The sequence below is a fragment of the Penicillium antarcticum genome, assembly GCF_028974205.1.
Source record: "Penicillium antarcticum strain IBT 31339 chromosome Unknown utg000004l_segment0_segment0, whole genome shotgun sequence".
NCBI classification, from domain to species: Eukaryota; Fungi; Ascomycota; class Eurotiomycetes; order Eurotiales; family Aspergillaceae; genus Penicillium; species Penicillium antarcticum.
Window position 1 is genome coordinate 659,583 of NW_026695302.1, and position 17,175 is coordinate 676,757.

General features: G+C 50.7%; 7 protein-coding genes across 7 annotated transcripts; 5 read left to right on the forward strand and 2 right to left on the reverse strand.

Moving 5' to 3' along the window:
* N7508_004214 (putative plasma membrane phosphate transporter Pho87) lies at positions 1-5,141 on the forward strand (the record flags this gene model as incomplete). The annotated part of the gene is made up of 6 exons (XM_058462280.1): positions 1-333; positions 414-800; positions 855-1,230; positions 1,892-2,384; positions 2,605-4,919; positions 4,996-5,141. The coding sequence occupies 6 exons, from the start codon at positions 1-3 to the stop codon at positions 5,139-5,141; spliced, it is 4,050 nt and encodes a 1,349-aa protein (XP_058320905.1).
* Positions 5,142-6,369: 1,228 nt separating this feature from the next.
* Positions 6,370-7,226, reverse strand: N7508_004215 (uncharacterized protein; the record flags this gene model as incomplete). The annotated part of the gene is made up of 2 exons (XM_058462281.1): positions 6,370-6,376; positions 6,541-7,226. The coding sequence occupies 2 exons, from the start codon at positions 7,224-7,226 to the stop codon at positions 6,370-6,372; spliced, it is 693 nt and encodes a 230-aa protein (XP_058320906.1).
* Positions 7,227-8,349: 1,123 nt separating this feature from the next.
* N7508_004216 (uncharacterized protein) lies at positions 8,350-8,787 on the forward strand (the record flags this gene model as incomplete). Its single annotated transcript, XM_058462282.1, has 1 exon — positions 8,350-8,787. The coding sequence occupies one exon, from the start codon at positions 8,350-8,352 to the stop codon at positions 8,785-8,787; it is 438 nt and encodes a 145-aa protein (XP_058320907.1).
* Positions 8,788-9,257: 470 nt separating this feature from the next.
* N7508_004217 (DUF2470 domain-containing protein) lies at positions 9,258-9,908 on the forward strand (the record flags this gene model as incomplete). The annotated part of the gene is made up of 1 exon (XM_058462283.1): positions 9,258-9,908. The coding sequence occupies one exon, from the start codon at positions 9,258-9,260 to the stop codon at positions 9,906-9,908; it is 651 nt and encodes a 216-aa protein (XP_058320908.1).
* Positions 9,909-10,571: 663 nt separating this feature from the next.
* N7508_004218 (40S ribosomal protein eS8) lies at positions 10,572-11,271 on the forward strand (the record flags this gene model as incomplete). The annotated part of the gene is made up of 2 exons (XM_058462284.1): positions 10,572-10,645; positions 10,740-11,271. The coding sequence occupies 2 exons, from the start codon at positions 10,572-10,574 to the stop codon at positions 11,269-11,271; spliced, it is 606 nt and encodes a 201-aa protein (XP_058320909.1).
* A 281-nt stretch (positions 11,272-11,552) lies between these two features.
* N7508_004219 (metallophosphatase domain-containing protein) lies at positions 11,553-12,593 on the forward strand (the record flags this gene model as incomplete). The annotated part of the gene is made up of 1 exon (XM_058462285.1): positions 11,553-12,593. The coding sequence occupies one exon, from the start codon at positions 11,553-11,555 to the stop codon at positions 12,591-12,593; it is 1,041 nt and encodes a 346-aa protein (XP_058320910.1).
* Positions 12,594-13,138: 545 nt separating this feature from the next.
* N7508_004220 (glucan endo-1,3-beta-D-glucosidase) lies at positions 13,139-16,198 on the reverse strand (the record flags this gene model as incomplete). Its single annotated transcript, XM_058462286.1, has 7 exons — positions 13,139-13,158; positions 13,226-13,485; positions 13,552-13,613; positions 13,687-15,411; positions 15,469-15,626; positions 15,676-15,943; positions 15,998-16,198. The coding sequence occupies 7 exons, from the start codon at positions 16,196-16,198 to the stop codon at positions 13,139-13,141; spliced, it is 2,694 nt and encodes an 897-aa protein (XP_058320911.1).
* Between the last annotated feature and the right edge of the window lie 977 nt (positions 16,199-17,175).

A 17,175-nucleotide genomic window follows, 5' to 3' on the forward strand; every position in this document is an offset into this window, starting at 1 on the left:
ATGCCACCCAGGCTCAACCTCTTCACAGCCAACAAGGCCGTCTCGGCCCTCCGCCAATCCACTACTCCCGCCCTCTCTTCCCCCCGGAGCATCGCCAGCCCAGCCCGATTCCGCGCTGTCCAGTCTGTACACCTTCAGCAGCGATGGAGCTCTTCGCGTGATGGCTCGAAAAAAGTCGAGCCCCAGCCCGATGAACAGACTTTCCCAACTTCGGACCAGCTCCCCGATGTTAGTGAGGAGGCTAATGAGATCTCGCGCATTATGGATAAGGAGAAGCGGTGCGATGGTGTTCCCTCTACCCCCGAATTGGACCAGGGGACTCCTGTTGAAGAGGTGAGAAATATTCCAGAACCCTGCCGGGTGACTTAGCTGTGCAGGGAATCGTGTTAACAGTATTGGTATTGGTACAACAGATCCTCAGCCGCGATAAGAATGCCATGAAGCACATGCCCAAGGTTATGCAAGACGAACTTAAGAAGGCCGGTGGCTCTCGCTCATTCTCGACCTCCGCTCGTAGCCGCATGCCGGATGTGCAGGGCGTCGAGCCGAACAATGAGTTCGTCCCCGTCCCCGGTGCTGGACAGGGCATGCAGGCTAGCGACGAGGCTGCTGCTGCTCTTGCTAGCATGATTGAGCAGGTGCAGGAGCAGGCTATTGCCGAGAACCCTGGCTTGAAGTTCGACGAGCCCGTTCTGCCTAGCAATATTCGCACATTGAACTTCCGGAAACGCTACGATACATTGCAGGATCAGTTCACTAAGATGATGATGGAGAGTGGGAAACTGACCAAGGCGCAAAAGGTACGTCTTCTTTTCTTATGGCCATTGACTGGGGCGGTTAGCTGACTTGTCTAGAACATGTCCATTGTTCTGGACCACCTCCGCACCGCCTCTCCTCCCCAGGTGAACCCTCGCCGCCGTCTCCTCGGTGCCCCTCCCGCTTCCCAACTCCCTCTCGACCCCGTCCTCTACCTCACCCTGATTGTCGACTCCGTCGCTCCTCTTTTCCGTATTCGTCAGCAGAAGGGTATCGCCGGTGGTGGTACTGCCGTGCAGATCCCCCACCCGCTGACTCTGCGCCAGCGTCGTCGCACCGCTATCAAGTGGATCCTCGACCAGTCGGACAAGCGTAAGGATGCGCTCTTTGCGCACCGCGTTGCGGCCGAGCTGGTTGCCGTCGCTGAGGGCCGTAGCTCTGTCTGGGACAAGAGAGACCAGCAGCACAAGATTGGTATCTCTGGTCGTGCCAACCTGGGTGTTCGCGCTCGTTAAACTGGCCATAGCCTGTATTTGTTCTTTGGGGTTTGGGTTCTAAGCACAGCATCTGTACATTTATTAGTCCGTCAAATGAAATCGGCTTCATCAAGGTATTCCTTGCTATCAAAATCAAAATCAAGCCTAGTCGATTTTCACGTGTACGCCACCTATATATAGCACTATAGCGCCTTTCCCCCTCTGCATTGCAGATGGGCTTACCCGCCCTGCATAAGACCAGCTTAACGATATCTTTACATCTATAGCTGAACATCACATCTTCTCCAAACTTCCCCCTGCTTTGCATATCGCCCCACCTGATAGGCCAAACCCGCTTACCTCAGCCAATCCCCATCTCAACGGTTGAAGTCATCGAACATTGCGAGCTGATCTTGTGATCCGGAGTCATTCCATCCTCAGGCTGATCCATAGCCGTGCAACACACATAGACCCAGCTGACCACTATCAATCACCATAACCGTCACCAAGTCCGAAATTCTTGACCCTCCACAGCCCCCGCCCAAACCAAAAACCCAAGCCCACTTCGTACTTTTCGAACCCTCGCTTCAAACGCGCACCCGCCCCATTCATTGGATGACCCAGGCCGATCACCCTCCGGCCTCCCACCTCCACGACAGTGGCTCCCACGCGTCCCGACTCCATCGAACTTGTCGAGTATAATCTACCCCCCCAAGACGCACTCGCTGCTACCACCACTGCCGCAACCGGACCTGGACTCGGACTCGGGCCCACTGCTACAGCACAGCACTCTTCATCTGCCAATACAAGGCCGCTCGCTCCTGCAGTCGCTCCTGTAGTTGACTCGAGGGCGCTTGCGCTAGCTGGTCTTGGGTTAGAGCTTGACGAGGCGCACGAGAAGAGTTTTGGTCCTTATTCTGAGGAAGGCCCGCGCCAGCGTCGCTCCGGTGGTCTTCGCTTCACTCGGTTGAGATTTTGGAGTGAGGCTCTTAGACGTCGTTCTTCGCGGAAGGATACGAATACCCATTCCAATACCGATACTGGATCTGTATCTGGAACACTCGCCAAGATGAAGTTCTCACATAGTGTGCAGTTTAATGCTGTGCCGGATTGGAGCTCGAATTACATTGCGTATAGCAATTTGAAAAAATTGTAAGTTGATGCTTTCTTTTTGCGCGGGGATTGGAGATCGGTGGTCGAGTGTGTCATGTGTCGTGTGAGGTGTGATACGATGCGATCCATGCTCATGGCTGAGGAGATTTGTCGGTGTCACATTGCACATTCACATCGCACAGTGTACCGGGGTGCATGCATTCTGTCTTGCCTCGGAGAATTGTTTTGTTTTCGTGTGCTAATGTTGCATTGTGGCTAGAATATACACACTCGAGAAGCAGGTCAACCGCACTGAAGGTCAGTCTACTACCGATGTTGAGTCTGCGCCGCTGCTGGGTGCTCAGACGAGTAACCCCGATGGGATCTTTAAGCGGGCTCTTGATGCCGAGATGGATAAGATCTGCACATTCTATCAGAAGAAGCAGGTTGAGATCTTTGAGCTTGCGGATGAGATTATCAAAGACGCTCATGTCTATCTTTCTGAGGCGGATGGTTTCAACATGGATCCTGTCAGTGAGACTCTCATCAAGGCCAACTTCCGTCGGAATGGTAGTGCTTCGCTGCCACGCCGGAGATCCAGTGCTGTGAGCAATGACTCGATGGCCGATGATGAGGGTGATAGCGATGATGATCGGTCGCCGGCGACGCTTGCCCAACGCCGGAGAATGGCTCAGTCGACCGACCTTGAGTCCGGCACTGATGATCAGCACCTCGATATGGCGGACTCGACCTACTTCGGCCAGTCGAGTACACGCGAGCCCCTCGAGTCGCATTTCAACGATGACGATTTCTTGGCTCTATATAACGCCGGAATTTCGTTGAAGAAGCGTCTGATTGAGGTCTATGTCTCGCTCTGTGAGCTTCGGTCTTTTATCGAACTGAACAAGACTGGTTTCTCCAAGGCTTTGAAGAAGTACGACAAGACCCTCGACCGCAATCTGCGCCGTGATTACCTGGCTTCTGTTGTCAACATAGCACCGCCTTTTGTTGAGAGTACCATGGCTTCTGTCGATAGCCATATCGATAGCGTTGAGAGCGTGTACGCCGAAATTGTCACCAAGGGCAACCAGCAGTTGGCTAGGCGCGAGCTGCGTCTGCACTTGCGAGAGCATGTTGTCTGGGAGAGGAACACCGTCTGGCGTGAGATGATCGAAATTGAACGTCGTGCTCAGGCTGCCAACGTTGGTATCCGTCGGACACTTTTGGGTGGTGATGAGGATCCTGCTACTGCTCGGCGACAAGGTGATAAGCAGGAGATTCGCACCCAGGAGATCAAGACTCCTCTGGGTCGATTCCACTTCCCGTTGTGGTTCTGTAGTTTGAGCTTTGGAACGTTGGTCTTGAGTGTTGCTGTCTTTGGTGCAATGCTCTCGCTGCAGATTATGGAGACTCCGGAGCAGCAGAACTGCCTGGCTATGTTGGTTCTCGTCAGTATTCTATGGGCTACTGAGGCTATCCCATTGTTTGTCACCTCACTTTTGATTCCGTTCCTGGTCGTTACACTTGGTATTATGCGGTCAGATGACAAGCCCCATAAGCGTTTGGGACCGAAGGAGTCGGTTGGCATGGTGTTTTCCGCAATGTGGACGCCGGTCATCATGCTTCTCCTTGGTGGTTTCACAATCGCAGCAGCACTCTCCAAGTATGATATCGCGCGACGCATGGCCATGTTCGTGCTGAGCAAAGCCGGATCGAAGCCATCCATTGTCCTGCTGACCAACATGTTCGTGAGCATGTTCCTGAGCATGTGGATCAGTAACGTTGCTTCGCCCGTGCTCTGCTACTCCATTATCCAGCCCCTGCTGCGCAACATGCCCCCAGAGTCGGACTTCGCCAAGGCACTCGTGCTAGGTATCGCGCTCGCTGCCAACGTCGGTGGTGCCGCATCCCCAATTGCCTCGCCGCAGAACATCATTGCCTTGCAGAACATGTATCCCAACATCAGCTGGGGAACATGGTTCTTCATCGCGCTCCCTGTCTGCATCATCTCAATTCTGCTCATCTGGGGCTTGCTCCTGGTAACCTTCAACCCCGGCCGCAACGCAACAGTCATCCCCATCCGCCCTGTCAAGGACCGTTTCACCGGAATGCAGTACTTTATCAGCATTGTGACTCTCCTGACCATCGCTTTGTGGTGCGCCAGCCACCAGCTCGAACATATCTTTGGTGACATGGGTGTCATCGCCATCATTCCTCTGGTCCTCTTCTTCGGAACCGGAATCTTAAACAAAGAGGACTTCAACAACTTCCTATGGACGATCATCATCCTCGCCGCCGGTGGACTATGCCTGGGAAAGGCCGTCACCTCCTCAGGCTTGCTGAACACCATCGCCGGAGGTATCACCACCCGCGTCGAGCATCTCAGTCTGTACAGCGTGCTATTAGTATTCTGCGCTCTGATCCTCGTCATCGCAACCTTCATCTCGCACACCGTCGCCGCCCTGATCATTCTCCCTCTCGTCCGTCAAATCGGCGTCAATATGGAGAACCCCCACCCAAACCTGTTGGTCATGGCCAGCGCGTTGATGTGTTCCGTCGCCATGGCCTTGCCAACAAGTGGTTTCCCCAACATGAGTATGCTCCCCTTTCCGCTCCCCTGTCACTGTATGAACTATATGAACAGTTGACTAACCTAATACCCTCTTCTCAGCTGCCATCATGACCGAAGTCCCCCAAACAGGCCAGCGTTACCTCCAAGTCCGTCACTTCCTCACCCGCGGTATCCCAGCAAGTCTCATGTGTTTCGTGGTCATTGTCACGCTCGGCTATGGATTGATGTATGTGGCAGGATTGTAAAGAAGCATCTCTTCCCAATTTTATATCCGCATGAGCGAGAGTGAGAGTACGCGTGTGACTATCCCTCTCGATGCGGAAGACCTAAACCAACATGGATAAACAAAGAAAAGAAAAATATCCACCCACCGGTCAAATCTTGACCTTGTCTTTGGGGCCTTTTTATTGATTCGTCTCGTTTTTTCACTTCTATTCATGAGCGTTCATTTTTCTCCCTTTTCTTTCTTGACCCCTACCTTGACATATACCTCACCACCTCTTTCTCTCTCTCTCTCTTGCTCGAAACCATCTCGTATTCGGAGATTTGGCTTTGGCTTTGTACTTGTTGCACAGATGACGATAGATAGATTTGATAGTTTGTAGACGTAATACATATCTCATACCATACCCTTATTTTTCATGGGATAATAAATTTATGGCTTTTTTTGGCTTGTTTCATGTGATAATAGAGTACGGATAATGGGATGGATGGATAATTTGGGTGCGTAGGTGGGTGGGTGTGGCTGTAGGTGTAAATGTGGGTGCATACACCTTACCTTTCTCCGGAGATTTAGTAGAGGTAAGCACTAAATTCGAATACATGCATGCATGGCTGTATGGAGATTGTTGCACTTGTCCGACTTTGTTTATGTGTTTGTTTTTGTATTTATCCTTTTTTTCCCTTTCGATATACTGTCGAGGTGGGTAGATAGATGTATACGAGGTGGACACACAAGGTCAATACATCCAAGCAAGTCTAGACAGACATTGTATTTCATATACCCTCGTCTTGCATCTCTACATGTCTACCTGTTCGACTACCAAATAATCCATGTACTGAAACCACAAATTAATCCATTTCACCAGACCCGATACTTATAGGCCAAAGATACTGTACAACGACAAGACTCCAAGTCAGACCAGATCTAGGGAAATGAACATCCCAGTCGCAACATAAAGCAACAAGGCACCAAAAAAGGGGGAAAAAAAGGAAAAAGGTAATATGAAAATAAGCCTAGCAAAGGAGAAACAAAATAGGCCGGAGAAACACAGATATCACAAACAGACATGGAACACGGATAAAGACTATGCATCTTGCATCACCGTAACGTTAACCCATAAACAAGTCATTTCAGACACACACAACACCGGGGATGGTGTTCATGTTCATCGCGTGGAGATAGGATAAGTATGTAGACGTCGAGGTAAACGTGAGGTATAACATCTTCTATTTGCTGTAGAAGATGAAAGTTTAATTACTACATCGTCAGTCAGTGAAATGCACCAACAGAGATATCGAGTCAGAAGTAAGAGTAGAGAAGAGATTAATAGCCAGAATGGACTGGGGTTAGGAAATGCGACGACACAGTGTCGAGACAAATATAGGAAAGAGGAGAATGAATAGGAAAAAGGGAATACTGACAGCAAACCAATTGTCAAATCACCATGGATCTTCGCCTTAAGCTGGACCTCAATATCCAGATTGAGGTCCAACCGCAGACGAAGCTGCTCGTCGCGACCACCGTCCTCTTCTTCCTTCTTCTCGCCTCCGCCGAGAATGCCGCCAACGGCCTTGCCTGCACTACCTGTCGCGCTGTTCAGGGCATTGCCGGCTGTGTTCTGGACGAGCTGGCCGGCTTGGTCGACACCGCCGAGACCACCGAGTGGACCGCCGTCTTGTCCTTGCTGCTGCTGCTGCTGCTTGGGCTGGCGCTGGCGACGCACGCGGCGACGTTCTTGTTGCTGGGGTTGTTCCATTTCTGGTTGTTGGGGGCGACGGGGGCGACGACGACGTTCAGGCTTGGGCTCTGGTTCAGGTTCGGGCTGAGGTTCTGGCTCTTGGGTGTCTTCTTCTTGATCCGAGTCTGGCTCTTGTTGTTTCACGGGCTCAGGCTCGTTGTTTTCCTCGTTGTTCGCTTCGTTGTTTTCTTCTTTCTTTTCGGAGTCTTCACTCTTGTCCTCGGCTTGGCCTTGTTCGGACGGGGGAGGGGTTTGTTCTTGCTTGGCTGGGGACTTCTTGCCCAGTTTGGGAGGGGCACGCTTAGGCTTGTTGGGGGTTGTAGTGTTGGAATCAGGGTTTGGAGTAGAAGGTTGATCCTGATCGGCCATGATGAAAAGAGAAGAAAGAGAGAAGAGAAGTAGTTAAGAGGGGGGATGAGGGGAATATGAACTGATTCGAGCACGAGATATGGGACACAGCGTCACGAGAGGTGGGCAACAGGAACTACGATGTAATTGTGCGTATTGGTATATGAAATGAACATCTTCTCTAACCGTTTATACCATTAGAAAAGCCAATGGAGCTGGTCAAAACCGGTCGTCGCAATACCTGTGAGCCGCCTCCGACGTCAGACGGGATGCGACTGTGGCTCGTACCAGACGCCAGGGCTGGCCTGTCGTAATGGTGGCCGTATACTAACATCCTTGGTCCCGATGGGGCTGGCGCAAATGACGGCTGGGGGACCAGACCAGCCCTCGTGTACAGCGTGAAGAAAGGGTCGGTATGACGTGTGTAGGCCAGGATGAGGGACCTGAAACGCCTTCGTATGGAGCAACGGACAACCCCGGCCGAGTTGGTAGAACAGACAAGCAAACCCTGGCCATGTGCTTGGACCAGAGACGTGGATCGGCATAGGAAAAAATAGATATCTCCGCTATTCGCGGCCACGCACCAATCACACAACATATCGGTGAATTTGTTGCACTGACGCTCTCCACATAAATAGATTAAGTAGACGTAGCGAGCCGTTAAGTATGACGCCAGTCGACGTCAGGACGGATTGTGCCTGTATGAAGAGCCTTGTAATGTATAAGCTAATGCCACTTTAGCAATCTTCCAGCCACAGGAGGAGGGGAAATATATTGCCCGGTTCCTGGTTTCCCGGGTTTCAACTTGACTGGTTCAGGCCTGTCGGTGTTTCCACGGTCGTGGCATGTCGTCTCCATTACTGACACGTCCTGTCCTCCGCAGAGTCTTGTCTGACACTATGACGCGGGTGGTCTGTTGACAGTTGGTGGTAGGAAAGGAAGCGGGAAGCCCCCAACGTCATCTGCGTAGACTTGATATCCGATCCAATACTGAATGAATATCATACTACTTCCCTCTCTTCTTTTTTTAGTTTTTATGTTCAGTTTCTCTTCCATTTCTATCTATACCCATTCTCTCTGTTCTCTCTGTTCTCGAATCTCTTCTCTCGTCTATACTCCCCATCTATAATACACCTCATCCACTATGGCCACCGCCGAGAAGACCAAAGAGCAGTCCAAAAAGCTCCCCGTGCAGGAAGACCTTTCCGATGGCGAAGACTACGACAGTGCCGACGACTATACCGATGAAGAGTACGAAGAGGAGATCCCTCAGACCAAAAAGAACAAGCAGGTGCAGCGCCGGAAGCCCCTGCAACAACAAGACGACGACGAGTACACAGACGAAGACGAATACTCGGATGAATATGACGATGAATACTCAGACGATGATGATGCCGCCATGCAACCCTACTCCAACAACGACTCGAATTTCAAACCCAACGGCGGCATGGACGTCCTCCACAAGGAGGAGAAGTCGATGCTGGACGAGGAGGGCATGAAGCTGCGACTGGAATTGAACTTGGAAATCGAGGTTGAACTCAAGGCACGTATTCACGGTGACCTCACCCTGGCTCTCATGTAAGTTGATGTACCAGATCCCCCCTAATCCCTACCCCCCTACCGAGGATGTCTGCTCAAAGGCCGAATTAGGAGTTGATCTCGTTTTGTCGACAACAGGGCGTGATTCCCCGTTCTATTCCCGATCGCATTTCTGTTTCCAAGATTCGACGTCGTCACGAGTGATTTCAATGTTTGATGTCCATAGAGCTATCTTTAATATTGCCGGATGTTTGTTTTTGGAGCACCATAGCGTGTACCACTTATGTATATCCCAATGGAGTACTGGAGTACAGTCAAATCAAGTCAAGGCACAGTAACAGTAGTCAAGTATACTCAAGTATAAGCACGGTGTACGTCGACGTTATATTTATACACATGGAAACAAGCCGAGGCCCCGGTCTTGGCACGGATCCATATTCTCCTGACCCTCAACTCAGTCCGAGCTTCAATCTCTACACCTCTCGAATTGATACTCATTCTCACCTATATACAATGTCGTCCAAAGACTTTATCATCAAGCATATGAATGCCGACCACCAAGACTCCCTCGCCCTATTCCTACAAGCCTACAACAGCATCTCCGCCAGCGAAGCCAAAACCGCCCACCTGGAAGACATCAGCCTCACAGGCCTAACAATCACAGCCAAAGGCACGCGCTATCATGTCCCAATCGAGCCAGCAATGAAATCCTACTCCGATGCCCGCGGCTGCATGGTCGCTATGCACAAAGAGAGCCTCAAACGCCTTGGTCGCAGCGACGTAACCCTCACCGAATACCGAGGCCCGCGCGGCTTCCAAGCTGTGATCTTTGGACTGTGTCTGTTCACCTACGCCAGCTGTTTCCAGCGCACCAACTTGCTTCCTGGCTCCGTGGTCTACGAGTACTTGGGATACAAGTACGTGCCTAACTTTGCGCATTTCGTCTACAATATCCAGCCGTACCTGTTTCCTGCGGTTGTGGCCATTCATATTTTTGAATCGGTGTTGTTGGCGGTCTTGCGCCTGAAGCCGCTCGGTGTGCCTGTTTTCTCGGGGTTGTGGTTTGCTTGGGTTTCGTCGTGCTTTGTGGAGGGCTTTGGGTGTTTCCAGCGGATTGGGAGTATCGTTAAGAAGGAGAGGGCGAAGAGGGGCAAGAGTGAGTAATGGTATTTTGATATTTCTGATTTAGTAGGTCAATTGGATGATCCGTATGTGAATTGAATATAATGTAATGAAGCAACAGCCTGCATAATCATGGGATGCCATTTTAGTTCATGTGATTGGGTTAATGTTGTAAACGCGCTCAGTATGAGCATTATACACGTGACCTGACTCAGCAATCAGCTGACCGGGTCAGTGACTGGGTACGCTAATCCGAACACAGCCTAGTGTCGGTTAGGGCACTACACAAGCGAGCGACACAGTGCGCCCTGCGAAATTCAGCGACTCCACGACCTCAAACTCCCACGACAACCCAACGACAACTTATCCGCGTTTCCGGTGAAGGGCTGCATATTCAGAGGTGAGTTATCGACGTCTTCCTTCCTGGCCTTCAAAATCTCTGTTTCGCTCGCGCCGCCAATTTCGACTCTTGATCAATATTCAAAATTCAATATCAACCGCCAATCGTCAACTTACACTGTGTCTCGCCTCCTTGCTACTCTCGACCATCATACAACCTGTCGCCTGGCTATTTCGATATTCAAAAAATTGATTTGTGCGGCGCTTGAGACGAAACAGAAGGATTGGAAAAAAAAACTTCCGGACTTTCAATCAACAATATCTAACCACTCCCTCTCGGCTTAGACCCCTCCATCAACCGCAAACATGGGTATTTCTCGGGATTCTCGCCACAAGCGCAGCGCCACTGGTGCTAAGCGCGCCTCCTACCGCAAGAAGAGGTACGATTCTACACCCCCAGATTGAGATTGAAGTTTTCCCGTCGAGCAAGTGGACCACATCTATCGGAGCAAGTTCTTACCAGTCGTTCTACAGAGCGTTCGAGAAGGGCCGCCAGCCCGCTAACACCCGTATTGGCTCCAAGCGCATTCACCTTGTCCGCACCCGTGGTGGCAACCAGAAGTTCCGTGCCCTCCGTCTGGACTCCGGTAACTTCTCGTGGGGCTCCGAGGGTATCTCCCGCAAGACCCGTGTCATTGGAGTGTCCTTCCACCCCTCCAACAACGAGCTGGTCCGCACAAACACCCTGACCAAGTCCGCCGTTGTCCAGATCGACGCTGCCCCCTTCCGTCAGTGGTTCGAGGCCCACTACGGCCAGCCCATCGGTCGTAGACGCCAGCAGAAGACCGCCGAGGTCACCGAGGAGAAGAAGTCCTCCTCCGTCGCCAAGAAGCAGGCTGCCCGCTTCGCCGAGTCCGGCAAGGCTGAGTCCGCCATTGAGCGCCAGTTCGAGTCCGGTCGTCTGTTCGCCGTTGTTGCCTCTCGCCCCGGCCAGTCTGGCCGTGTCGACGGTTACATTCTGGAGGGTGAGGAGCTTGCTTTCTACCAGAAGGCTATCCGCAAGTAAACGAAAAAATAAAATATTCGGGAAAGCTCATTCGGCGAGGGCCGCGTGTGTGTTGTTGCAACGGGTGGTTATCGGAGTTTCAGCTATGTCATGAATTGGGCATCCATGAGATGCAAATTGTCTGTAGAGCTCTGAGCCGTCAATCTATGGGAATTATTCCTAGTTCATTTGTTACCCGTAACGTCCATTGTACTGTGTAAATGTTTCCACCACTTCCTACCGACTCCCGTCACTCCCCTCCTACCCTCTCCAACTACCAACCACCAACTCCATCTCTCACCATGTCAATCAAAACTCGCATCTGTCTGATCTCAGATACACATACCCTACCCCCAAATCCACCACAGCGAACAAACAATGCCTATCGCCACCCACTCCCCAGCGCCAACATCCTCCTCCATGCCGGCGACCTCACAAAAGTGGGGTACCGCCAGGAGAATGAGGCAATGCTCCAAATGCTGCAACAAGCAGATGCAGAACTGAAACTCGTAATCGCAGGCAACCACGACATAACCTTGGACGAAGAGTACTTCACAAGCTACGGCTACAAGCGCCACAAACACCCCGAAGCACTGGGCGACAGCACGACCTTCCTGACAGATGATGAAACTATCCAAAGACCCCTACGTACATCATCCAATCCACCAGACAAGACCGAGCTAGCAGCCTACGCACGCTCGATCAAAGATCTCTGGACCGGCGAAGCAGCACGGTGTGCAGGTATCATCTACCTCGAAGAGGGCGTGCACTCATTTACATTATCAACCGGAGCAACGTTCACTGCCTACGCATCACCATACCAACCCGAATTCTACAACTGGGCCTTCGGATACCCCCTCACAGAAGACCGATTCAATCTTCCCTCATCTGGATCATCAAGTCCGCCACCAAAGAATCCAATTCCTGATTTCCCGGCTATTGATATCCTCCTCACACACGGCCCGCCGAAGGATATCCTCGATGCCGTCCCGCCTGATTTGAATGTTGGCTGTAAGCATCTCAAGAAGGCGGCTTGGCGGGCTAGACCGCGGTTGCATGTCTTTGGGCATATCCATGAAGGGTGGGGTGCGCAGCGGGGGATTTGGGATGAAGATGGGCCTGAGGTTGGGAATGTGAAGCTTGAAGATGTGCCTGTGGATGCTGAGGATATGTTGGAGTTTAGGGGCGCGTTCTGTGATGTTAGTAATGGGGCGGAACGACCGCTGAAGGTTGGGGAGGAGACGCTTTTTGTTAATGCTAGTGTTGTTACCGTTAATTATGTGCCGAGAAATGCGCCTTGGGTTGTTGATTTGGAACTTCCACTTAAGGAGGGGAGGGGATAGTTGGTTTGTTTTTCTTGGTTTTATATTGTTCTTGTTGGGTATTGGAGCCGGGGAGGGCATTGTCGGATTTTATATTTACCTTGCCAATCTTACACGGGAGATCAGTAGGTTTATATTGAATTATTTTGACAAATATGAGAGTAAAGGTCCTGTAATCGATCACAGACGTAACCGTAACATGGTCTTACTTCTAGAAATATACGGTTGTGCAGAATATTACGGCCAACCATGCCGCAGGATATATTATCAACCAACCAATATCGAATTTTTCTACGACACGAAACCAGCTGATAAGATTATAAAAAGACCGGCAAGTCATGTCTGAACAAATGGTCCACTCTAGCATAAACGCACAGCAGCACAGAATATAGCCACCCAGAAAACTCATCAAAAAAAAAAAAAAAAAAAAAAAAAAAAGATTTTGAAACATTAGACCATAAAAAGCTAAATCCAACCAAGAAAAGAGTAAATAAAGGAAAGCAAAAAAGGAACAAGCTCCCCCAACTCCATTCCTTACAACCAAAATCTAATATTAAAAGACTCATTCAAGGCGCACCACCAAGACCTAACGGGGGAAAAAAGAGTCAGCGGTCCGAAAACAACCCAATCAATCCAAAACAAGAACAACTTACCAGCAGCGAAGGCCAAATACCAAGTACGCGTGGCACCACCATCGATCCAACTGTAGTCGAACTCCGGCTGGGTAAAGAATTCCCAGGAGGCCTTGGGATCGACAAGCGCCAGGTTGGCGTATAGGACGCCCTTCCATCCGCCCTCGACCTTATCGGCGGGTGTGGAGGCGTTTGCTGAGAACATAGCGTTCCATTCTTGGCGAACGAACTCCTTGCGGCGAGTGAAGGGGGTGTGTGGCATCAATGGGAGCATGTGGATACTATATGGGTTTATTTGGTTAGCGGGTGGTGTCGGAGTTAGAGGACTGAGAGAGGGACGGGCATACCCTTGGATGAATTCCAGGTTTGCTCCGAAATAGGTGGTGTGGTCAACTTTGTTCTCGAATAGCTGGACGGGGTGTCAGTATCAAACCCAAACTGGTAACAGACATGAGGGATGATGTGCATTGGAGGATACTCACAATTCCAGTAACCTTGTTCTTGACAAAGTTCGCTGGCTGGTTCACATTATCATCTTCCATGAGGAAATAGTTGTTAAGCGAGCGACCCAAAATGCCCAGCATCATGTTACCACGCGCTTCCATACTTGCGTCACCTGTAGTCTGTCCCCACATCTTGATAGCATACGCGAACATGGTATCCTCAGAGGTAGATTCCTGATCCTTCCCATCGTAAGATTCGAAGAGACCCTTAGCCCATGAGTGACCATTGTACCAATCGAATGAACGCGAGAATGGGAAGTGAGGGTCGTTGTCGACCGAATTACTGGCATCACGGACGAGCATGTTGACCCATTCCTTGTTCTCTGCCAGCCAGTTGGGGTCAAGAGCACCGATGATGGCGGCTGCTTGGATGAAATAGCCGTAGTGGAAGTGGTGGTCATTGTATGCTGTGTTTCCGAAATCTTGGTTCAGGTCACCGTCGTACCCGGCTGTTGACACGACCCCCTTCCAGACGGTGTCGTAGGCGAGTGGGTATTGCTGCTTGTTGTCTACAAAGCGGGCGAAGGCTTTCTTTACTTCTTGAAAGGCGTCTGCGGCTAGGTCGACGTTGTTGCCGAGCTGGTTGACGGTGTAAACCAGAGTTGCAAACTTGCTCAGTGCTTTGCCGCTATAGTACATGCTGTTGAGGTCCGTTTGCTCGGAGATGTTCTGCTTCAGTTCGTGGGGAGCGGCCTTGAGAATGGCGCGTTGGGCGGTGTCTGAGAGGTTGTGCACACTACCATGGGTGGTTGTCCAAGGGGCGAAGCTCATATCAATAGGGAGGTTCGGCTCGGTCATAGTCCAGCTTTCTCCGATAACAGCGGTAGTGTTGCCTTTTGTCGTGCTGCGGAGGTGGATATTCGTGGCACGGCCCTGAGTAGCGTTATCGAAGGAGTGGACGTGATGGGGCAGAGCGAACATGAGCAGAGGAGTTCCCTCGACATCCTTTCCGGCCTTGGTCCAGGACAGGCTGTAGCTACCTACATCGGCACTGACAGAGCCAGAAACCTCTCCGGAAACAGGGTACACACCAGCAGAGTTGTCGTAGAACTTCTCGCCAGACTTACCAGCCGGGTTCTTGGCTAGCTGGATGGTACCAGAAAATCCGTGGGGACCACGAAGGTTGGACTTCGAGACCAGCTCGAACTTGGGGTCTTTGTCATCGGTAGGAGTGGCATACATGAGCCATGTAGTGTCATCTTCAAGATCAATATTGTACTTGAAGATACCCTGGCGTGGCGAACCAGCGCTAACAACCTTGCGGAAGAAAACACCACTCTCGATCAGAGGCTGCAGGTCATTGTAGATGGCAGTGGTGTAGCCCATGCCCTGCACAATGGGGAAAGTAATCTGTTGGGCTGAGCCTCCAGAGCGTTTCAGGACAGCATGAGCGGAGAAAGCCTTAGGATCCTCGGTGTCCAAGACACTGGACTCATCGAGCTCGGTTGCCGAGAGAATCAGGTGTTGAAGTCCAACTGGATTGATGTAGTATGACACAGGCTCTCCAGGAATCTTATCGTTCTTAGGACCGTAGGCAAGCATGTGGGGCTGGACATGAGAAATTCCCATACCCCAGCTCTTTAAGGAGCCACTGCCCTTGGACCATGCCAGGGAGTAGGGTTGCGTGAAAGAAGCATTGGTCTGAGTACCCAGGAAGAGCCCGGCATAGAACTTGTTGGTCTCAATTGGACCAGTGGTGTTGGCCTATTGCATGATATTAGTATTGAATTCACGTAGTAACTCAAATAGTAGTGAGCTTACATGCTTGTTCTGCACAGGGTGATCATGTCTAGACTTGATATTGGCAGGAACAGCTCCTGTCGCAACAGGCCCGAAAATATCCTGACCATTCATACTTTTAGGATGATCCGGTTCAGTTGGAGGAGAGATTGTGGGAACAGGATTTGTTGGAACGGTTTCTGTAGAAGTAAGTATGCTAAATCCAAGCAATATTCTATTCAAACATACGTGCTACCGAAGTCGCAGCTTGTTCAGCTTTTGGTACCTCTGTAGTAGTTTCAACAGTTGGAACAGGGAGTGCCAGAGCTTGAGACTGCTTCTGCGAAGTGGCCGTTGGGACAGAAGCAGGTTCTGCTGCAGCTGTTGGTACCAAAGTCGTAGCAGGTTCTGGTACACCTAGCAAGTCGTTCAACCCGTGAACAAACTTTTCGAGTTGAAACTGGGGGAATGGAGGCTGTGGTGGACGGCCGTCTGTCTCCAAAGCCACGCGATATTCCTGAATTATAGTCAACACCATGCCATATTATTTCAAGACCTTTTTACAACGTACAGGGTGTGACTCCGGAATAAAAAACCTATCCTCCTCGTTTGCAGGTGGATATTGGGTTCTATAAGCCGTCTCAGGCTCTGTCGCAGTTCCCAGCAGTATACCCTCCACTGCAGTTCCGACACGCGGCAGACAATTGACTGGTTCCGCGGCTAAAAGCCAAGTTAGCAAGGCTGTTGCCTTCCATCTAGAGCCCGATTCCATCATGATAGTAGTCCGTATACAAATAAAAGACTGAAAGAGGTCGAGATTGTATATAGAGAGTTCTTGCTAGTCCTCAATTCATTCCAATTGGATATGAACCATTGGAACAGGGCAACTTCTAGGACGTGTAAAGAGCGACAAGGGACCGACAAAGGGCAAAAGGTTCCTGGGCGAGGGCAGACTTACAAGTATGTATGGATTCCAGGAGATGGCACTGACCCCTCGGAGCTCAGCTGTCCAAATTGGGAAAAGACACGGGCTGATTTGTTGTGAATGACAGAAAGAATCCGCAGCTGTCGATCATCATGCGGGTTAGCAGTGCGAACGCCTCGATACAGTGGGAGAATGGTCCGGGGCTTTGGGCACTGTGTGCTCAGCAATGTAGGGACAGCAAAACATGCGGGTATCACATCCCCACCAACAGGAATGCGGCGTAAACACGGCAACCATAGGGCCAATAAAATTATTAGACTTACATTGGAGATGTGATGTTAATTGAGGTTGAACTGTAGTGAAGACGTCAAGTTAAGTCCAGGCAACAATCTGCCACGGGACCACCCGCGTGGAGTAGAAAAGTAGTAAACACGCAACACGTTGAATATTCACATCTTCAATATTCTCTATACTAAATTCTAATCTACCCTAATCACGAGAATATGACTCTGAGAGACGTTATCATAGATCTTTGCCTTTCATCGCGCATGCACTGATCAGCTGGCTGTTCGTTCACCCAGCACCCAACATTCCAAGCCCAGTCGAGGCTGTCACTCACGGGTCTTAGCAACTTGAGGCTATAAATAATTACAATTCTGCGGGCTGACGACATTGATTCCATGTGGAAAGGCTGGGGAATTGTAAAATGACGCCGTCGCATGGTCACACTACAGACCAAGTGATATACTACTCAATACGAACTACAGTTGTGACAACGTGAACAATGTAGACGCTTTTTGACTTGGACTTCTTGAGGTCGCGAT